At 36.2% G+C, this 21,827-nt stretch overlaps 3 protein-coding genes across 3 annotated transcripts; 2 read left to right on the top strand and 1 right to left on the bottom strand.

The window, feature by feature from the left end:
• The first annotated feature begins 24 nt into the window (after positions 1 to 24).
• On the top strand, positions 25 to 887 carry LOC142611578 (oleosin Ara h 15.0101). Its single transcript, XM_075783649.1, has one exon. The coding sequence runs from the start codon at positions 191 to 193 to the stop codon at positions 635 to 637; it is 447 nt and encodes a 148-aa protein (XP_075639764.1). The 5' UTR covers positions 25 to 190; the 3' UTR covers positions 638 to 887.
• A 1,454-nt stretch (positions 888 to 2,341) lies between these two features.
• Positions 2,342 to 6,241, bottom strand: LOC142612786 (uncharacterized). Its single transcript, XM_075784941.1, has 6 exons — positions 6,089 to 6,241; positions 5,206 to 5,439; positions 4,958 to 5,096; positions 4,750 to 4,878; positions 4,583 to 4,673; positions 2,342 to 2,769 (listed from the first exon to the last, which is right to left on the bottom strand). The coding sequence occupies exons 2-6, from the start codon at positions 5,292 to 5,294 to the stop codon at positions 2,600 to 2,602; spliced, it is 618 nt and encodes a 205-aa protein (XP_075641056.1). The 5' UTR covers positions 5,295 to 5,439; positions 6,089 to 6,241; the 3' UTR covers positions 2,342 to 2,599.
• Positions 6,242 to 8,063: 1,822 nt separating this feature from the next.
• On the top strand, positions 8,064 to 21,303 carry LOC142613342 (calcineurin-binding protein 1). The gene is made up of 19 exons (XM_075785653.1): positions 8,064 to 8,200; positions 8,300 to 8,374; positions 8,653 to 8,772; positions 8,873 to 8,913; positions 9,292 to 9,503; positions 9,701 to 11,580; positions 13,820 to 14,026; positions 14,134 to 14,802; positions 14,993 to 15,228; positions 15,315 to 15,525; positions 15,650 to 15,805; positions 16,352 to 16,509; positions 16,607 to 16,799; positions 17,111 to 17,502; positions 18,040 to 18,220; positions 18,921 to 19,147; positions 19,424 to 20,087; positions 20,446 to 20,518; positions 20,735 to 21,303. The coding sequence occupies exons 1-19, from the start codon at positions 8,198 to 8,200 to the stop codon at positions 20,971 to 20,973; spliced, it is 5,937 nt and encodes a 1,978-aa protein (XP_075641768.1). The 5' UTR covers positions 8,064 to 8,197; the 3' UTR covers positions 20,974 to 21,303.
• Positions 21,304 to 21,827: the final 524 nt, after the last annotated feature.

Raw genomic sequence — 21,827 nt, 5'->3', positions numbered from 1 at the left:
TCACTTCCACCATCCTAAACTATTCACATGCATCACCAGAAAACATATACATTGCCACGCGTCCCGTCCATCACTCCTTACGTACACAAACTCACAAAGCCTAACTCTTCTCTGAGCTTCAACACTCAACGCTCTTTTTTATCTTCCACTTTGATCATCATCATATCCACACAAAGCTGTGAAACCAAAAATGTCTGATCAATCAAAAGATTCAAAACCAATGAGCCAAAGGTTCCAAGAGTCTGCCCCGACTTCATGCCAGGCCGTGAAGTTCTTGACCGCAGTGACAATTGGTGCTACACTGTTATTCTTGTCCGGGTTAACCTTAACCGGGACTGTGATAGCACTGATCACGGCAACCCCAGTTATAGTCCTATTTAGTCCTATTCTAGTTCCAGCTGGGATAGTCATATTCCTGGTTGCAACAGGTTTCCTATTCTCTGGTGGGTGTGGCGTGGCGGCGATAACAGCACTGTCGTGGCTATATAGTTATCTAACCGGACAGCACCCTGTAGGGGCAGATAAACTGGATTATGCGAGGATGAGGATCGCGGATAAGGCTAGAGATGTGAAGGAGAGGGCTAGAGATTATGGGCAGCATGCGCAGCAAAGGGGTCAAGAGGTTACTCAGGGTTAAATGAAATATATGGTGGTGGGTTCTGGTTTTATGGAGGTGTAATTTTGTGTTTTATGTGCGTGCTTTTTGTTTTTTGTTTTTTTGTTTGTACTGGACCTTGGTGCCTCACTTTCAGCTGAGGGTTTGGTTGGTTAATAAGTTCATATGTGGCTGGGGATCGATTTTCTTGTTCAACACTTTTGACAGATTGCGTCCCACTGTATATGGATTCTGTATTTGGTAGTTTGTAGTAGTGTGATTGGTTTTTATTTTTTTCGGTACTTCACTTGAATCGGTTTGTTAGGATGCGTTATGTTACTATTAGCATTAGGCTTGTGAATCCATATGTGTTCTCGAACTTTTGGGGGCCGAGAATCCCATATATTTTTGTCCTATGCCCACCTTTGCTCAGAATCCAGCAGGATTTTCTTCTCTTCCTAATAGGAGGCTTTGTTTGGGAACTCAAGGGATGCAAAAAGTTGATTAATATAAAAAGATAGAGGAAAGTCCCTTTTGGGAACCTAATAAGACAATGAAGGAAAAAAGGCCATCCTTGTTTACTTTGTTTTTGACAAAGGACTACTGGACTAAGCTTCACTTGTATTAAAACGGTAACATTACAGCCAGCAGGATCACAAGCAGAAACTGATCAGGTAATTAAGGACAGCACATCAACAAAACCATTCCAATTATTGACCAAACCCCTACTCTGCTAAAACATGAGCTGCTTCATTAACCTCTCTTCTAGGCTTCTTGCCCATTTGAAAATATTACTTGGTCCATCTCTTTCACGATTTTCAGCCCATCTTCTAGCACAGTGCTTAGTACCCTGGTTCATGTTCCCTGTCTGTGGCTTTGCTGAGTGCACCAATGCAGATTCCACTGCTAGCTTTCTTAACTTCAGGCTTCAACAATTGAGCCATTGACATGCCCATCTTATACCCCCTTGCCTCTGCTAGTAAACATTGACACCTACATGTGCCTACCAATCTCTTATCACCATAGCAGCACAGAAGTGTTTATCTAGATGTGCAGCATCACAGTTAATAAGAGCCAAGAGAGGTGCTTGCCAGTGAATTATCTGCCTATCACTGCTGGTTGTGTTCTGAGTTCTGTTGATCTGAAACTGCTTCATGCTACTGGAATTTCTTGTCTAAAACAGCTAGCATGCTCAAACATTAGTTTGTTTACTTTGCTTACTAATTTCTTTCGGATCCATTGTTTTTATAACCTCGCACGAATTTCAGATGTCATGATTGGAAGGCTAGTAGCATTCCCCACTCTTCCTGAGCCTAGGACAATTCTTTTTGGGCTAGTTGCCTTTAAGAGTGGATTTTAAAGTGATTCATTGTCATTTGGTGGGAGTGCATACATAACCATGCAATGACATTAAGAGGACAATTCATTTTGGGGCAGCTGTCTTTTTTGTATTTTAGAAACTTTGGGGCAGCTGTCTTTAACAGTGGATTTGAGTGATTCATTGCTAATTTGTTATTTGCGGGAAAACATAAATGAACAAACAATGACATTAGCATCCGTTTGGATTAATGTACAGCTTTTCAAAGTCTTTTTTTTTTTTTTCTAATTATAGTTTATACTTTTGTCAACTTATGTAAATAAAATTTGCATCCAAAATACACATTAATATAATAAGCCAAAAGCACCGTAACATTTTCAAAAAAAAAAAAAACATTAAATAGGCAAAGAACAATTTGCTGCATAATATTGTTAAGCACCGTATATTTTATACTCTAGCATTCTCTCAGGAAAAGTAAAAAAAATGGGACAAGGCATGACTCAGACAATCCAACTACATGTGGCTGATGAATATGACAATTGACATCATTCCCTGAAGTAGCTTTCACAAAACTTCTTGGGTACTAGACTAGTATCCAATTACACACTATCAGGGCTAATAGAAAATTTTGCATAAACAACAATAAGGACAAGAATCCTAGCCTAACATTTTTCTTGAGCGAATTTTCAAGAAACCTTGGAAACATTATGATTAACTGAACGTGGACTTTGGCTCTTCTGTAGCAGATATGGGGGAAGAAAAGATGGAATAATAAATGCCAATCCAAGGCAAAGCAACACCAAGACCACAACCCACCAAGCTCTGTGCGGGATGCCCAAGAATAGTTCATCACAAACTGTCAAGAAGATGGAATTTGTTAGAACAGAAAAGATGATGCTGTGACTTGAATTGAATACAACATAAGTATATAACATAGTGACCTGGAAACACAAATAACATGAGAGGAAAGGAAAATGTCCTAGGAACATTCATCTGAGAGCATGTAAATTGAACAAAAAACTCTAGTGTTATACCGAGTGCAGTAAGATCACACATATGCCTAGGTGATGAGAGAAATAGAAGATTATAGGCACACATGTAAAGAGAACACACAGGAATAAGATCGTGGTATATATGTTCCTCGCTCAACGCTTTGGTAGCATAAAATTTCTTAATGGATTCAGGTGCTTATGTATAAAAGTTCAATAGGTAATTTGCTTATTCTACTTTGTATCAGTTTACATTCATGATAGGGGCCTCCTAGTGGAAAGAAGGCAGCATCACCGCATAGGGACAGAAAATCAAAATGACAACAGAGTAATATAAATACCTAAAATACAGCATGCCTTATTATTATTTAGGGTAAATGAAAAAAATGCCCTCCTGTGGTTGGGGACATGGGGTCATTATCAGTTTACCACCACGACTTTTTCAAATGTTACACTTTATCTCATGTATTTGGGCTACATTGCAATGTCTTCTAAATTCAGGGGAAATGAAAAAAATATTCATTTCCCGTCCATTTGCTCTCTCTCCTGCAAACCATGCGAACTGCCAACCAGAGCAATCCTCTAACCCCAACAAACCCACATTGCCACTGGCCAACAACAATTCAAACATAATCCCCAAATCCACTGAACCCCAACCTACTAAAACACCCACAGTCCCATGGCTAACAGCCTTCAACCAAAATCTCCAAATACATTCATTCAACATCCTCCTCTTAAAACATTTAGCAGTCACACCACTATCAAACCTCCACAAATCCATGCCATATAAAGATGCTAATCAAACCACTACATTGACAAATAACTCCACCTAAACCCAAAAAGCTGGCACACATGGCCAAGCCTATCCCAAATTCTCATACTCGTCAACCAAGATCCACCTATAATCCAAACTACCAACTTCTAGCTGCCAGTCATGCCAACCCTTAGCCTTCACACCAAATCCCCAACACATAGCTCAAATCAGCCACACCAACATCTAGAGCTGCAAACCTTCAACTGCAAATCTATGCATTCATCTCTAGTCCATAATCCCAGTCATGACTACCCCAAGCCGACCACTATCCTTAGTTAATAGCTACTAAGGCCTCATTGTCACCACCCCATGGGGGCACATCGATGAGGGATGAAAGAAAAGGGGGCTTGGTGGTAAAGCACAAGGTTGATGGAGGAAGTGTGGCAACATAAAGTGAGAGAAAGTGTATAGAAGAGGAAGGGGTGTTTTTTCTCATTTTTGTTGTTTTCCATCAATTTGGATGGAAAGTGTAACATTGGAACTTAGTCTAAAGTAGAAGGAAGAAAAGTATATCTTCAAAAAGGCAGAAGTAAACTAATAATGACCCTACCACAAGGAGGTATTTTGTCATTTACCCTGATATTAAAATCATAATATGAAGCAATAACTAAAACAATTTTGCAAATGAGAGCAAAATCCTAGAATGAGAATGCACGTAAGGCAAAAAAATATGGAAGTCATGAGAACTAGCTCAAGTAGTTATTAACTAAAAAAGGATTACAGACATAATATCAAGATGGTAAAGTTATTAAAAAAAAAAAGAATACTGACATAATATCAAGATATAGTAAACAATGACATGTATACTTAATGTTGATATTTAATGACAGTGGGGATGTGTGGTTTTGAATGTGAAACTAAGTTACCTATATTAAAAATGATGGACTGCCTCTCCTGAACATGTGGTATGGCAACAATCCCCTCAGGTTCCACAGTCACCAACACAGAGATACGACCCTGAGCAAAAGTCCAAACATTTAACAATCTTATAACACAGAAAAAAGCATGCAAAAGTAGAGTATAATAATAAAACCTGATTGCTAAGTGAGTCAAGACTTTCAGTCTTGAAAATAAGCTTTTCAGTATTGAGTAATCTTCTGTTGTGATTCAGAGTCAAGTCTGAATCGTCCCTCTTCAGTTGTATGGAAAAACTAGCTGGTATCTGTAATTGAACAAGAATGAGTAAGTTTCTATAAAGAGAATGTCGAGAAAGCGACGACTAAAAGATATAAAATACATACAGAAGCTGGATATGATATCTTCACTTCATACCACGTATAAGGTTTGAGTCCTTGAAGTTGGTAAAGGCGCAAACCCGTTTGTAGTGGTAGAGTTTCTTTCCACAGCTCCTCCCCAACATTCAAAACCTTGCTGTCAACCCTGCAATGTTAGAGAGCATTTAACTAGTTTCGCTCCCAAAACTAGAAATTACTGAAGTAAAGAGATTAAGCTCTCGGATGTGTAATTTGGTGTTTCAGGATATACTTACATATGACTGTAACCGGAAGTTGGGCAATTAACAATAATACTAAGAAGGTAGAGCAATATGAACATATTATGGACGTATATGCAACGCATGGTTAATTAATGAAATGACTGTTCTGCTTCAACTTCTTCACACTACCAAACCGGAATTGTTCATTTCAGCAAATCAAGTCTGTTTGGTCAAATTGGCTTAGCATTTCCCTTCCACCATAATTATGTCAATTTAATCCTGTTTTTCCTGTAAAACAGAGGGGAGCATTATTATTTATTATATCATATAAAGTATAAACTAAACCATTAATTAAAAAAAAAAAGGGGGAATTTAGAGAAAGACAAGGAAAAGGAAACCAAAATTTATAAATCCTTATAAGAATTTTAGTATCATGCTTTTAAAATTGATCCTAATTTAGCTAATCTCAACCCAACAATATAAACAACTGCAGCTTTCATAACGAAAAAATTAGACATTGGGGGTAAGCACAGATAATTCAGGTGCTTACATTACAAGAACAGACAGTTCCGAGTTCTGACAGCAAAAAAAACAAATTCTCCTACTGACATGTTATCATCATGCAGAAAATACTCCTCTCAATTCACCGCAAATGACAACATTACTACGTGTGCGTTTGGCATAGATGAAATTTGCCAGTTTATTTTACTATTCAGCATATTTTTGCTATTATTCATGCCCGTTCCACTTTTTTATACTATTTATAGGTCTCGGTACTAATGAATGAATTCATTCTAACAAGTTATTCAATTCCAGTGAGCTCTAACAATAGCCAGAAAATGGCGTATACGTGGAAAATCAAGTTTTTTTTTTTTATTTTATAATTTTGATAGATCAAAAACTTTAAATGAAGTGGACGGGGGATAGATAGAGTTACCAGGTAGCACAAACTACGACCACCGGTGCGCTGCTGTGAACCACCGACCCGAGGTCAACCCAAATCTCCGCCACTTTGACCCACGCCGCTGCCAAGTCTGCAACCCAAGACCGATGCTTTTGCACTAACAGTGCTGTGATTCATGGAGATTTCAGATCAGTGAAGGGAAGAGGCGATATAGCACATTAGCTGGATTTGAAAGAGGGTTTGTTTTGTGGTTCAAGAGGTGAAGTTGTTTGGCCAAGAAGTCTTAAATCTATTTGTTTTGGAGTTCTTAAAATCTGTTTGTTTTGGCAAAAATTTCTTCAATTTGGCTAAAGAGACAGTGAAGAGGAGAGAGGTAGAGAGATGACAAAATAAGAGAAATTTTTGGCTTTTTTTTTGCTAACCGTTGGATAATATCAATCATCTATACACAACATTTTTACAACAAATCATAGGTGGTTAGTTGTTATTGGTTCAAATTTGAACCTAATACTAAGATTACTTTTTTGCCTCAACAATAACAACCAGTAACATCCTGCCACTTAAGATTTGTTGTAAAAATATTGTAAAAATATTGTAAACATATCATTTCTCATTTAAAAATAGAGGAAACAGGAGATAAATGAAATGGAGGTGAGCCACTCCTCTAGAATTTGCGTATGAACAAATTTGAATATTAAAATAAATAAATAAATAGAGGCAGAGAAAGTTCTGTTAGGTTTGGGCGTTTACTGTTTAGTATTTTTCACCTTTTTTTTTGTTTTTTCTAAAATGCAAATTGCATTTTTGAGATGAAATTCATTCCAATTTTTAAATTTATTTTTGAATTGAGTTATCTGAATTTAAAATTTATTTATATTTATAAATCTTATTAAAAAGAAAAATGATAAAACCATAACTTGTTCACATGGTAAGTCGTGAGTGGTGTTGTAAAAGTGATAGATCTACAACTCCACCACTCATGACTTACTACGTGAGTAAATTATGACAAAAATGGTGATGATACTTGAAAATCAGTAGGTTGGATATTTCAAGTTTCAGCGGCAATTGGATGACCTGAAAATGAAGAAAGAGATTATCGAAGGCGATTAGGGTAAATCAACCAAGAACTTTTCAATAATTAAGTCAGTTTTCACTCTATGAATAGTCAAACGTACCTTGATTAGATGAAGCTTGGTCCATTTTATAGAGAGTTCAGAGTTGGTCTATTTGTTAGGTGCCACTAACATCGTGAGAGATGTATGAACTTATTAAGGTGAGTAGAGCAAATTTTGAAGAATTCGCCTCACGTTTCAATATGAGAGTTAGTGGTTTAACCATTTAAAATTGTGGAAAACACTCACTAAGTGTTTATTGGTCATCCATACGTTCTCGTGGCATGGATGACTCGGTTATCTTTCGACGGCAAGATTCTCTTTGGACGACTGGTGATATGCTTGGACGCCCATATTTTATGTTTGTGATGCATATTTCTCATTTCTCATTTTTTAAGGTTGTTTTGGACGTTATTGGTCTTGGAAGACTATTATGGACGAAGACTACTTGTTGTTAATTACCATCAAGTTGGGATCCTAGTATTACTCTATTAAAAAAATATCATTTTCACATGATAAAAATTTATAAAATTAATAAAAATATTTTATAAAATTTTTAAGTAATAATTTTTTTTATAAAAATGATTAGTCAATTGAAACTTGCTTTTCCTATCCAAAAAAGAAAAAAGAAAAAAGATTGTTTTTAGGTTATTTATTTAACCTACTCTTTCCGCGAGGACGACGCCGTTTGGTTCGTATAACTGTTTACTCTTCTCCCAACTCTCAACAAGTCACCGCCCCCACACAAGTGACACAACAGGCAGAAGGAATAACTTAAACTTAAACGACATCGTTTACGCAAACAGAGCTGGTTTACATTGACATCGATAGCTCCTAACTCCGAAAGTCCCAACGACAAACTCTCAATCTCAATCTCAATCTCCCTCGCTTTTAAAAAAAAACAAACTTTTATTTTGCTTAAAAGCCCTAATCAGTACTCAGTAGTATTAACCAAAAATAAAACTCGCATTAAATTTTTCTCTCTGCAGAACAAGAAGAAGAAGAAGAGGTTCATAAACCACATTCGAATATGGTACATCAATTTTAGCTCTCTCTCTCTCTCTCTCTCTCTAATTTCTATTATTAGTAACTTTGGCCAAAATTGATTTTGTTTTGGTTTTGGTTTTCTCAGTTCGCAATTGCTGCTATCAATGATACTGACTCTAAAGGCCAGTGGGAACCTTTAGCTCCTACCAAAGAAGCCCAGGCATGTCCCTTTCTTTTTTCTCAAAATTTGCTCTATAATCTTATAATTCAGTTGCTTTATTTATGGTTCTGGAATTCTTTTATTTACAACAACTTTAGGGCATTATATGAATTATAAATAAATAAAAAGGAAAAAAGAAAAAAAGAAAAGAAAAGAAAAGAAAGTACTACAATTAGCAATATCTAGGTTTGCTGAAGTGGAAAAATTCCCAATGTGTTTTATGATAATTCTTGTTAAGGCGATATAATCTGGTTTCTTTGTTTGTTTTTTTCATTCAGGAATTTCATCTAACACAAACCTATCATGAAGGACTTCAAAAATTACAAGCAAAAGAATATGAAAAGGCGCGCGAGCTCTTAGAATGCGTCTTAAGAGATCCTCTTATAGCAAGCGCGCAGGTATTATACTTTCTTCGCGAATTTAATGTTTGTTTTTTTAATGTGTGTTCATAGTGGGTATAATTAAGTAGGAAGTGATGTTTTTACATTGTTTTTCCAGGTGGATAGCAGCGCCAGCGATGGTCATCTATTGCAGCTCAGGTTTACATATATCTTTATTTTCTATGTTAGATTTTGTTCAATTAATGTTGTGTTTTTTTGTTTATCTTGTGCCCTAGAGGCTCTTTTGGACCTTTCAGATGTTTAATTTTTCAGTCTAGAATTTACCATCATTATTAATATTTACATACTGACCGTTGTAAATTATCAATTTCTTTGTGCAATGCTTTTAGAAGATTTCATTTTTCTAAAGCTTGTGGAGTAAATTATCAGTTTTGTGATTTTTATGATTAATAATTATGTTGCGTTCTGGCCTAAACTTACTTATTAGAAAAGAAAAAAGAAAAAGTGCGTGCTCCATTCTGATATAGGTATATTCTCAGATATCTTCGACAAAGTTACTTACCTAGTCTTCTGCAGGTTTTTGGCACTGAAGAACCTTGCCACTGTTTTTCTTCAACAAGGTTCTGCACATTATGAGAGTGCTTTACGCTGTTATCTTCAAGCCGTAGAGATTGATACTAAAGATTCTGTTATCTGGAACCAGCTGGGAACATTATCATGCTCAATGGGCTCACTCAGTATATCACGTTGGGCTTTTGAGCAAGGGCTTCTGTGCAGCCCTAATAATTGTAAGCATTTGTTTAGTTCTATCAAATATGTTATGTGTATTATACTGTATATAGCCTTTTATACACCAGTCTTTCCATTATTGCTATTTATTAGACTGTTATTCTCTACATCCACCTCCCTTGTAGTCTTTGTCCTGAGATATATTCTTTCACAAACATTCAACATATTATGTCTTCGTTCTGGACAATTTGTATAGGGAATTGCATGGAGAAGCTATTGGAAGTTCTTATTGCTATTGGTGATGAGGTGGCATGTCTTTCTGTAGCAGAGTTGATTTTGAGACATTGGCCATCACATTCTCGTGCCTTGCATGTCAAAAACACCATTGAAGAGTCAGAGCCAGTTCCATTTGCACCAAGAGGTATAGATAAACTGGAACCTAAACATGTGCGGCTCAAATTCCGTGACAAGAGAAAATTGACCGATGAGAATTTAGATGAAAGTGTTGGATTGAAAAAGTTGAAACAGAACATAGAACTGGACTTGGCAGAGGTTTCCTGGGCCGCTCTTGCTGATGCACTCTTGGAAATCTTACGTCCATTGCATGAATGTGGTTCTGAGATGGGGGTGGGAAAAGTTTATAGATCCGGGGATGTCAGATTAAGAATACGCTTACCTTCTAGTTCTGAGAATGTTATGGGGACTGTGGAAAGGAAAGGGATTGACTTAAATTTAGTATGTGAAAATATGCCTCTTAGTGACTGTGATACTGAAAGAGCAAGTGTAGTTAAAGAAAAAGAAGCAAATACTCTAGAAGAACAACCACATGAGAGGCGGAGTAGTCGTCTTAGGAGTCGTAAACCGGGCAAAGAAGAATTAGATTCTGGTACTGGTAAGGATCTGCCAAAGGTTGTAATTCAATATCTAGAACCTTTTATCACTGGTGGACCAGGAACAAAAGGTGCCGTTCATGCTTCCAGTTGTTCAAATCCATTGGATACTGAATTTAGTGATGTTTCTAAATTTGTGACAGAAACTTCAAAAAATTATGGTGCTTACCATATGGGCCACTTACTTTTAGAAGATATGGCAAGAAAAGGCCTTGTTTATCAGGATGCATTTATCAAATTGATGGAGTTAGAGAAGTTGACAAGACATTGGGGTAAGGATAGAACCCCGGAATGTAGTATTTTTCTTGCCGAGCTTTATTACGACCTTGGCTCATCCTTTTCCGATGCTTCCAAACTGTCTGAATCTATGTCAGAGGCATCTTATCATCTTTGTAAGATCATTGAATTAAACGCTTTGGACTATCCTTTTCACTTGAGTTGTGTCTCAGGGAATGAAAATTGTTCTTCAAGTCAGAAGTTTCAATGTACTGTTGGAATATCAACGCATGGTCCCAAAAATAGGGATTCAAATTTAGATAGTTCATTCTTAACCAATGACAGTTCTTTCTGGGTTCGATTTTTCTGGTTAAGTGGGCGATTGTCTATTTTGGATGGTAACAAGGCAAAAGCTCATGAAGAATTCTGTATTTCCTTGTCACTTTTTGAAAATAAGGAAAACATGAATGATTCTCCATGTGTAGTCCAGCTCCCACACTGCAAGGTTATTAAAGAGTTAACCATTGATAGACTTCTCCATGAAATTAATATTTTAAAGGTTGATTTCATGATGGAAAAGACTTTGGGTGAGATGATTGAGAGAGAGATGTATATGGAGTGCGTTAACTTACTTGCTCCACTTCTATTCTCTACAAAAAATGTTCACCTTGATGCATTGCCTTCAGCCATTGCGGATACAAACAGTGAAGGGATTACGTCTCTTGAACTGTCAGCGCTAGACATTTTAATCAAAGCTTGTGAGAAGATAAAGCCAGTGGATGCTGAGTTATGTTTGAATTGCCACAGACGAAAGCTACAGATACTCATGGTAGCAACTGGAATGGATGATTACCTTGCTTCATGTAAACCCTTTCATCAGAAGTTGGGGTCAAAAACACCTTCTGGTTCTGATATAGAATCAAAAGAAAGTTCAAGCAAGCACTGGAATTGCTTGGTTACAGAGGAAGTGAAGGCAATCTCTGACTGTGTTTCACAAGTGAAGAGCTTCATTGATCAGTCTGGGGATCCTGTGAGTCAACATTGTTCTTTTAGCAATACTTTCTTCTATGGTCATAGTTGTTTTTATCATGATTTGTCATTTTAGAATCCAGACAATGCACTGATAAAATTATTAATCTTTGACCTTATTTCTTGTTTTTCTCTCCTCGATCTTATCGATCGTTGTAATTTGGGTTCTTGAGTTGTGCCACTATAGTGCACTTCCAGCGTACTTGGTTGGTTTTTTTAATAAAATTTCTTATGCTACTTATTTACAAAAAAAAGAAGAAAAAAAAAATCTTTGACCTTATAAATTGATTGTTAGAAAACAAAATCTAGATGAGTAAAAAGGCAAAACTTAGGTACAGTTCCTTAGGTGTAGTTCTAAAGCCAATTAAATTCAATGTAGCTATGTGTTTGAATTCAATTGGGGAGCCTAATGTATTGCATCTAAGGAACTCTATCTAAGTTTTATCCTAAGTACAAATACCTATTACAGTAGAAGGACAATGATTGGAGCAAATAAGTCTCAAGGTCTAGGATTCTCAACCAAAAAAAAAAATCAAAAGAAGTCTCAAGGTTTAGATTTAACAGAATAAGAATTTGGAGCAGAAAAAGCTTGTATCAGTTGGATGTTTATAAAACATTGGATCTCTCACTGCATTTTGAAAACCAAGAGAAAAAAATTAGGGAGGAAAAAAGAAATTAAAATGAATGTTTTTAATAAGTCTATGCGTATGAGTTGTATGCTTCCTTTTTTTTTTCTTTGAATATTTTCTTTCATGGAGGCATCAGTGTAGATAATCAGTTTCAGAGGTAACTGAAACTTCACCAATGCTTTACATATCAAGTTGTTTTCATTTTAAAAATAAAAAGGGTTGGCTGTCTCCATATGGTGAACTTTGATTATTTTGAACACTTTTCATGACATGGTCGCCATGCCTTCTTTTTCTTTTCTTTTTTTGTTGGGGGATTGGGGGGGGGGGGGGGGGCTTGCTGCATTAGGGGTTGGTAGGATCTTTTGCATTCAAATGGTGTTAGATCAACTGATATTTGAATCTCAGAACAGTTTTGTGGGAGGTAGGTAGATCCTTGATTCAGTTCTCATTGCAAATGAATGTGTTGATAGCAAAATGAAGAGTAAGATTCTGGGGGTGATTTGTAAGTTAGATATTGAGAAAGCTTATGACAATGTGAATTGGGAGGCACTTCTGAGGTTATTGAAGAAAATGGGCTTTGGGGAGAAATGGTGTAGCTGGATTCGAACCTGTATCTCTACAGTGTAGTTCTCTATGTTGGTAAATGGGACCTCAACTAACTTCTTTGGTAGTTCTAGAGGTTTGAGACAAGGGGATCCGTTGTCTCCCTTATCATTTTTAGTTATAATGGAGGTGTTTAGTAGGATGGTGAAGAGAATGGAGGGGGCAGGTTTACTTAGTGGTTTTAGGGCGGATGTAGGAGGGGTAGAGGGGAATGTGTTTCACATTTGCTATTTGCGAATTATATTATTTTGTTTTGTGATGCAGAGGAGGAGCAAGTACTACATGTTTGATTGCTGCTACTATGCTTTCAGGCTGTGACTGGTTTGAAGGTTAACTTAGTTAAAAGTGAAACGGTTTCTATAGGGGAGGTAAATAATGTGCATGCTTTGGCAGAGATATTGGGTTGTAGGGTGGTGCTCTGTCTTTCGGATTTTTGGGATTTCATGGGTTCCCTCATGTATGGTGTCAAATTTTCTATTTAATTAGTGGAATTAGTTGGGAAAGCATTCATCTTACTTTTGGATCTTAGTTCCGTTGTGTTTGATGTTGTGTATTTGGAAGAAGTGCAATCGGCAGACATTTAAGGATTTGGATAGATCCGAGGACCAAATGTTGGCTCTCTTTTCTGGTTCCCTATTTGATTGGACTAGGGCTTGGGGACTCACATCTAGTGACTCTCTTCCTCTATTCCTTATCTCTCTTTCTTTGTAATTAATGTCTTTTTATGTTTTTGCTTTTCCATCCTTTTTGTATTTTTGTTATGCTGGTGCTAATTTGCATCTAGCATTTTTTTGAATATACTTTTTTTTACCTATCAAAAAAAAAAAAAAATGGTTTGATGGTTTTTGATTAACGGTTGACAAATATTCAACTTCAAAGCAAACTAGTGAGTTCATTATCTTCGGGAAAATGGAGTGATTAATGGTGAATGCATTTTTTTGTCCTTTCACATGCTTTCTGTAATTTGGAAAGGTCATTTATTAGTACAATTTATAATCATGCTTGCAGAATGGCATTCTTGTCCCAATGAGCTGCATTGGTGATATTCAATCTTTGCTGTTGTCAGTCATGTGCAATGTTGCAAGCATATTGCTATGTAAGAAATCTTCGGGGCTGTTAGTTGCTGATGAAGCTGAAAGATGCTGCTTTGTTGATGCAGCCATTGGATTCTGCAAACTTCAACACCTCAACCCTAATTGGCCTGTTAAAACTCAAGTGAGTCATATCTCCTCTTTCTCTAAAATGAACTTATATGAGTTGTTAAAATCTGTGATACAGTTATGATTGTTTATGTTTCCTGCTTCTTTGAATTCTTATTTTAGGTTGAGTTAATTGTTGCAATGCATGACTTGCTTGCTGAGTACGGGCTCTGCTGTGCGGGTGTAGGAAGTGATGGGGAGGAAGGAACGTTTCTTAAATTTGCAATAAAGCATCTCTTGGCCTTAGATATGAAGCTTAAATCCAACTTCAATACTTTAAATAGGGAAAAGACTCAATGTCATGAGCAGGTCTGCAATAATAGTCCTGCCAAAACTTCTCTAAATGAATCAAGAACAGATACGCTGGAGGTGGGGATGGGTCCGACTCAAATTGATGGGAACTGTATCATGGAGAAGGATATTTCTGATAAGATAACTTCCAAGGACATTTCATCTCATAAATCCCTGGATAAGGGGAGTGCTGGGGTAGAATGTGGAAATCGAGGCAGTGATGGGTCTGATGGAGAGTTCAACAAAGGTGAAAAAGCAAGCAATCAATTGATTGAATGTGGAAATGAATTTACTGAAGATGAAAGGGAGGAACTTGAGTTAAAAATTGATAATGCATTAGATCAGTGCTTTTTCTGCCTATATGGCCTAAATCTTAGATCTGATTCTTCCTATGAAGATGATCCAGTTACCCACAAAAATACTAGTCGTGGGGATTACCAGACCAAAGAACAGTGTGCTGATGTTTTCCAGTATATTCTCCCTTATGCAAAAGCTTCTTCTGTGAGTACCCATACTCTCTCTTTCTCTCTCTGTGGGTCACCTTCTGTATAAGTTTTGTTTCCTATAATATATGTCCATGTCTTCTCAGTGATTTTAATTCTCCTTACTATTATTTGTGCTTTTACTATATGTGAATTTTTAGCGTTGGGGAAAACTTATTAAAAATTAAATATGTATATGTATGTTTTAGAGAACTGGATTGGTCAAACTTCGAAGAGTATTAAGAGCTATACGGAAACACTTTCCACATCCACCAGAAGATGTTTTGGCTGGAAGTGCAATAGAGAAATTCTTGAATGATCCAGATTTATGTGAAGATAAACTCTCAGAGGATGCTGGTTCTGAAGGATTTCTTGAAACTATGAAGAAGATAATATTTCCTGATGAGGGTAGCCTCCATCAGCACAAGGCCTCGTCAGTTGGGAGGTATGGATGCATATATTTTCTATTTCCATGAAAATTTAGTTGATTTTTTGTTGAGCTATCTGTGTGAAATAATTAATTGATTGCAGCTCTGAGCCATATTTGGAGGTCTATTCCAATTTGTATTATCTTATGGCTCAGTCTGAGGAAATCAGTGCAACTGATAAATGGCCTGGCTTTGTACTAACAAGGGAAGGGGAGGAATTTGTACAGCAAAATGCAAACCTCTTCAAATATGATTTATTATATAACCCTCTACGATTTGAAAGTTGGCAACGGCTTGCAAATATTTATGATGAGGTAAAATGTCAATTTTCAACTGTGAATGCTGTAAAAATGTAAAGAACTATTTGGCCTGGTTTTCAAATCTTTCTGGCCACAGTTTGATTTCTTTAGGATATTCTTTTTGGTTAAATTCATACAGGAGGTAGACTTGTTGCTAAATGATGGCAGCAAGCACATTAATGTAATAGCATGGAGGAAGAATGCTACTTTACCTCAGAGAGTAGAGACAAGCCGAAGGAGGAGCAGGCGGTGTTTTTTAATGAGTTTGGCATTGGCAAAGACATCAGCTCAGCAGGTTCACCTTCATCCATTCTTTTTTTTTTTTTGGTTTTTTTGGGGGGGGGGGGGAAGGGGATTTTGGGGATTGTAGGTATATCCTTTAGTCATGTTGGTTGGTTCTGAAAAAAGGGATGTGACAAGATTCAGTCCCACCAAAGGTTTCTGCATGGCATAATCTTAGTAGAATGAGTCCTGTGTACTAGGGTTGCACTCCCTTTTGTGATTTTTTGATGAAATTCATTTACTTATTAAAAAATATCTTAGGATAATGAAATGATAGGAACTTACTAGATCGCTTCAGATATTGTCTTATCTTCCTATGCTAGATGCGTTCTTCATTCATTTTTTAAAAAAAGAAGAAGAAGATGAGGATGATGATGATTTAATGCTGAAATCTTCTAATTTGGGCGGATGTTATGCCATTTAATATTTATCATGCGTCTTTTGAGTTGCTTGAACACATAATATTTGAGTCTGAGTCATGTCTGCTAGTCAGTCTGCTTTGATTAAAATGTTTTCAGGGATTTTGGTTGATCATTCTGATAGATATTTATGGCTCCAGTGTGAGATACATGAATTATTGGCATTGGTATACTATGATGGCCTTCAGAATGTGGTGCCATTTTATGATCAGCGTTCTGTTGTACCCTCAAAGGATGCAGCATGGATGATATTCTGTGAGAACTCATTGAAACATTTTAAGAAAGCTTCTGTGCACAAGTATATTTTTCTCTTCTCAAGGAGTATTCTTGGTTTTTTTCTGTAGTTATGATGTATAGACTTGACCAAGTTCCTTTGTTTCTTCCTTTTGTCTTAGGCAAGATTGGTCCCATGCATTCTATATGGGAAAACTCTGTGAAAAGCTTGGATACTCACATGAAACATCATTGTCATATTATGATAAGGCTATTGCTTTGAATCCATTAGCTGTGGACCCTGTCTACAGGATGCATGCTTCACGCTTGAAGTTACTTTATACGTGTGGAAAACAGAATCCGGAGGTTTTAAAGGTTTTTGTTTTATTTCTTCTCATTAAATTTTTATCTTAATATTTAAATCCCCCTCTTGCTTTTCACTAACCTTATTGTGTTTTCCTTTTCCATAATCAATAATACTTTGCATTGTGATTCTGACTTCATTAATGGGCTGTAGTGAATATTTTGAATTATTTAGCAACACATGTCTGTGCATGCTGGCTTGTATTTGTTATTCATTGCCAATCATTTTATTTCAATGATTAACTATCTTCCAGTTTTGGATTTGCATAAGATCTCTATTTATAGACATCAACGTATTCATGTTGTTTGTTGACCCATTCCAGGTTCTTTCAGAATATTCTTTTAGTCAGTCAGTCAGGGACGCGGTCGTGATTATCTTTGGTAAAATGAGTTCTGAAATTTTGCACTCACCAGTACATACCAAGGATGGCACTGAAGCAAATGCTGATGAGATTAAGCATGAAAAATCACTTAAATTGGAGGAGGTATGGCGCATGCTTTACAGTGACTGTATTTCTGCCCTTGAAACATGTGTTGAAGGGGATCTTAAGCATTTTCATAAGGCCAGATATATGCTAGCTCAAGGGCTGTATAAAAGGGGTGAGACCGGCGATTTGGAGAGGGCAAAGGATGAACTTTCTTTCTGCTTCAAATCATCTCGCTCATCCTTTACAATAAATATGTGGGAGATTGATAGCATGGTTAAAAAAGGAAGGTAAAACCGTAATTCTATATTTCTAGTTTGTATTCTTTGTTCGAATATGTAGGTATCTAAAAACAAGAAAATGAAATCATAATAAATTATTTCACAATTATTTTGATGGCTCATGATTAAATATATCATACCAGTTAAAGCTGAAAGAGAGAGTTTGTAGCCATCCCTTACAGTTCTTGTTTATAACTTTATATGGCTTTCAAATTTGAGTTGCAGTGGTATGAAATAACTATATGGTAAAATTATAAATTTTTTATTCCATATAAATAAGTCTCATTACTAAATGAATTTGAAAACTTGAAAGACAAGCTGTTGAAATACTTATGGTATTTCATTTTAAATTTGATGGTTGAAGCAAAGGATAATAAAGCACAAATGTTTTGTAAAACAAAGTTGAATTATTCCATTTCTATGTTGCATTCAGTAGTTTTTCCCCCCAACATTTTCCAGTTTGTTTAGATTTTATACTGTCAAATAGCTTTGAATTCCTTGTGGAGTAAATAGCAATTAATTAAATATGTCTTTCTTGTATATCAGGCGAAAAACTCCAGGTGTTGCTGGGAGCAAAAAGGTCCTTGAAGTCAACTTACCAGAGAGCTCTCGAAAATTTATTACTTGCATTCGGAAGTACATGGTGTTCTATTTGAAATTGTTGGAGGAGACTGGAGACATATGTACCCTTGATCGAGCTTATTTATCTCTTCGGGCAGATAAGAGGGTAACAATTTGACCTAGAGTATTTACTTCTTCTTTTATATATATATATATAAATACCTAGAGCATTTACTTAGGTCATAACATTTCAAGAAGAGCCTTACTGGCTGCATCAGCTGAGGAAAAATATCTGTGATTGGTAAAATATGTATTTGAATTCCTTTATGCTGCAGTTGTTTTCATGGAAGTCAAAAGAAAGTCAATTCTTCAATTGACTGCCAGATATTTAAGTTGATAATGGCTGCTTTCCCAATCATACAATAACTCTAGGGACACAAAAATTGTTAACAAAATATTTCACAACTGCCAAGGTGGCAAGTTGTTAATGGTAGATGATAAATCGATGCCAATAGTGGGCTAGATGAGATAACACCTACCAACTCAACTGTTGTGAAACTTGTTGTGACTGTTGCTCTCATTAAGTACTTATTTCTTTTTCATGTGTGTGGGAGGGGGGAGGGGTGAGGTGCACATGGGCAGGAGGGATTCTTTTATTCAATTTTGATACTTTTTTGTCATTATGTTTTAAAAAATAAAATAAAACAAGATATGTGCCTCTATGTTACCATCTTATGCTTCAATTTATTAATGGTGACCAGACCTCATCTATGTCAATGTTGCACGTCTCATCGAACTGAACTGATACTATTTGTAACTTGATTTTGTTTTCTAGTTCCAGTACCTAACTTTCATTGTAAACCCAGTTTTCACTGTGCATTGAAGATCTTGTACCTTTGGCACTTGGGAGGTATATTAAAGCCCTAATTTCATCAATGCATACTGAGACTATTGGCTCTAGTTCTGCAAGCAGTTCAGAGCATGTCCTGGAGAAATTGTTTGCTTTGTTCATGGAACAGGGGAACTTATGGCCAGAAATCTGTGGTTTGCCCGAGATTAAGAGCCCAGAAACATCGGAGAGCAGCTTATATGGGTAATTTGCATTGAACAAGTTTTCTGATTTTCTTTATGAGGAATTGCTTTTGACTATTGAAAATTTGTAAGCTTTTCTGTATATATCTTTACAACTTGTTCGTTGTTACCTTGATCATATCCTCTATTTCTGGAGCTAACTGATCCTTTTTTTTAAATAGATGGGGTTGTTATTGTTGAATGCAATGCGTTCTTTCAATAATATCATGTGTTCTGACATATTAAATTGATAGTGGTGATTTTCACAAGCGTAATGCAAGTGCTCCCATTACTGCAGATATCTTCATGAACATATCACATCTTTAGAGAGGAATGGAAAGCTGGAAACTCTTGAAGCAATAAATGAGAAGATTCGAAAGCGTTTTAAGAATCCAAAGTTGTCAAACAGTAACTGTGCTAAAGTTTGTCGGCATGCTTCTGTGGCTTGGTGTCGATCCCTCATAATAAGCTTGGCATCAATCACTCCATTACCTTATGAATTTTCAAGTGAGACTCCAGTCCTTGTTCCATCAGATGGATGGTTGGAAAATAGTCATCTGCTTTGTGTTGATCTTCAAATAAATGAATTGTGGAACTCAGCATTTGAAAACTCAACTCAATTAAAAAATCTTGAAACAAAATGGTACCCAGTTTTGTCTAAAATCAAGAATATAATGATCAAGAAAGCATCTGAAGAAAATTTGGAGACTGCAAATGCTTTGCTTAAGTCTTCTTACAATTATTATCGGGAGAGCTCCTGTGTGGTGCTTCAATCTGGTGTCATTCTTAATCTGGTTCCATCTCGGTTAGCAACAGGAACACAGTTTCAGCCAAGCATGGATGGGGTTGAAATACTTGATCTGAGCATTCCAAGGAAGCTTCTCTTGTGGGCCTATACATTATTGCATGGACGTTGTGCCAACATAACAGCTGTTGTAAAGTATTGTGAAGAAAATGCAAAGGTATGGATACTAAAACATTCTAAACTGGTTTTGGTTGGCATACGGAGTAAGTAAATAGCAGTTTTATAGTAGACATGGGTTGAGAGGAGCATGAGTTGAGAGTAGACGTTTGTTTTCCTCGTAAAGCTAAAAGCTGAGAGGAGCACAAATCCTTTTACAATTGAAGCTGGGTTAATTGATAATATTAAACATGCTTTTCTACCTAATGTTTTAGAATATACATTACGTGTGAAAACATGCAAGGTTACATCTTCTTATCACATCCATAGAAAAACGAAAGGGATAGTTGAGCAAATATGGGGTAATTGAGGAATTCAAGTTGACTAATATATTTTGGGACTCTGGTTATGTTTTGCAGTCAAAGATGAAAAAAGGAACTGGAACCTCACCTGCAACTGTAAATGTATCTGGTACTACCACTACTCTTGCAGGTTGTTATTCTTCTCCATTTCTGCTTTTTTAGATTTCTTTCTGCAGCTGGATGTGTGACCCAGGGCTGTTGCTTATCCAAAGAAAAACAGCAATGCTGCTAAACTCATATTTCTGCCTTTTCTTTTTCTTGGAGATGTTCTTGTTCATTCTTTCTCCAAACTTTCTTTGTCGGTTTTTACAAATCAAAATAGGTGAAAAATCATTGCTTGTTGCAGGTGCTGGGAAAGATGGAGCAAGCCACGTTGGAAGCAGTGATGTGGAGGCTTCTCCACTGACAACAATGACATCTACTCTGTTGTCTGAGGGTGATACCAGACATAGTGTGAATCAAATACCATCTCCAGGCGAGAGTCTAAAGGGGTTATTTGTTACACCGCAATTGCATCAGTGTAAAAATACTGTTGCAGAACGCAGCAACTTGGCAGGTCACGAAGGAGATTCTGACAAAAGTTGACTTCATCTCACTGACTGAACTGCATCTAACTGATTGTTGTAGAAACCATCCTTGTGCATTATACCTAATTTGTTAGCATAGAAAATATGACATCATACATATAAAAAAGAATCTTGGGATTTAGGGCTTTTTAAGAGTTGGTATAGTCTAAAATCCCTGTTGTATGATAGCCAAAGGCTGATTTAAGAGTAAATGAAATGTTACTAGTATTTTCTGTACAGAATTGTTAAGGATATGCTTCTGTATTATGATCTGAAATATCAGTGGCATGCATTTTTGCGCTCGGACTCCATGGATCAATGAATTCAAGAAGGAAATTGTCTTTGATTTCATTTGATTTCTTGCTAAACTATATGTATATATCATCTTTATCCTATTGGAAGTTTCACAACAATTCATTAAAGGTACATCACTAGAGCATGAATGACCCATATAGTTTATGGATCTTTGGATTTGATCTAAAATTAATAAAAAGTGTCGCATAGTAGCAGAATTTCATTTGCTTTGAAATAGACTAGTTTTTTTCATTGAGAAAAATATAGACAAAGGTTAATTGATGGTAGATATATTAATTTTGTGAGGTATACAAAGTAACATCATTTAATATCTCATAACATCATATATAAATTAATGATGGCTGATTTTAAATAATAGGCCAAATTTCAGAACTCATCTTCAAAGTTACACTATTTTTTATTTCAGTTTTTTAAGTTTGCATTCTTTTATTTCAATCATTTTGTTTCAAAAATCCTAATTCAGACTTCTATTATCTTGCCATCCACCATTACCGTTAAATCATCAAAACTACAGTTTTGCCCTAAATTTAAATTTAAAATTTTGTTTAATTATTTATT

The sequence above is a fragment of the Castanea sativa genome, chromosome 10 (assembly GCF_040712315.1).
Source record: "Castanea sativa cultivar Marrone di Chiusa Pesio chromosome 10, ASM4071231v1".
Taxonomy (NCBI): domain Eukaryota; kingdom Viridiplantae; phylum Streptophyta; class Magnoliopsida; order Fagales; family Fagaceae; genus Castanea; species Castanea sativa.
This window is presented reverse-complemented; position numbering and strand designations above follow the sequence as displayed.

Bases quoted from the DNA above. Each gene is read 5' to 3' on its own strand.
- LOC142611578 (XM_075783649.1), top strand. From the start codon at position 191: ATGTCTGATCAATCAAAAGATTCAAAACCAATGAGCCAAAGGTTCCAA.
- LOC142612786 (XM_075784941.1), bottom strand. From the start codon at position 5,294: ATGCGTTGCATATACGTCCATAATATGTTCATATTGCTCTACCTTCTT. The intron at 5,097-5,205 runs GTAAGTATATCC...CTAACATTGCAG, and splicing joins ACTTCCGGTTACAGTCATAT to GGTTGACAGCAAGGTTTTGA. The intron at 4,674-4,749 runs GTTTTATTATTA...ACTTTTGCTCAG, and splicing joins TTGACTCACTTAGCAATCAG to GGTCGTATCTCTGTGTTGGT.
- LOC142613342 (XM_075785653.1), top strand. The intron at 9,504-9,700 runs GTAAGCATTTGT...CAATTTGTATAG, and splicing joins TCTGTGCAGCCCTAATAATT to GGAATTGCATGGAGAAGCTA. The intron at 16,510-16,606 runs GTATATTTTTCT...CTTTTGTCTTAG, and splicing joins AAGAAAGCTTCTGTGCACAA to GCAAGATTGGTCCCATGCAT.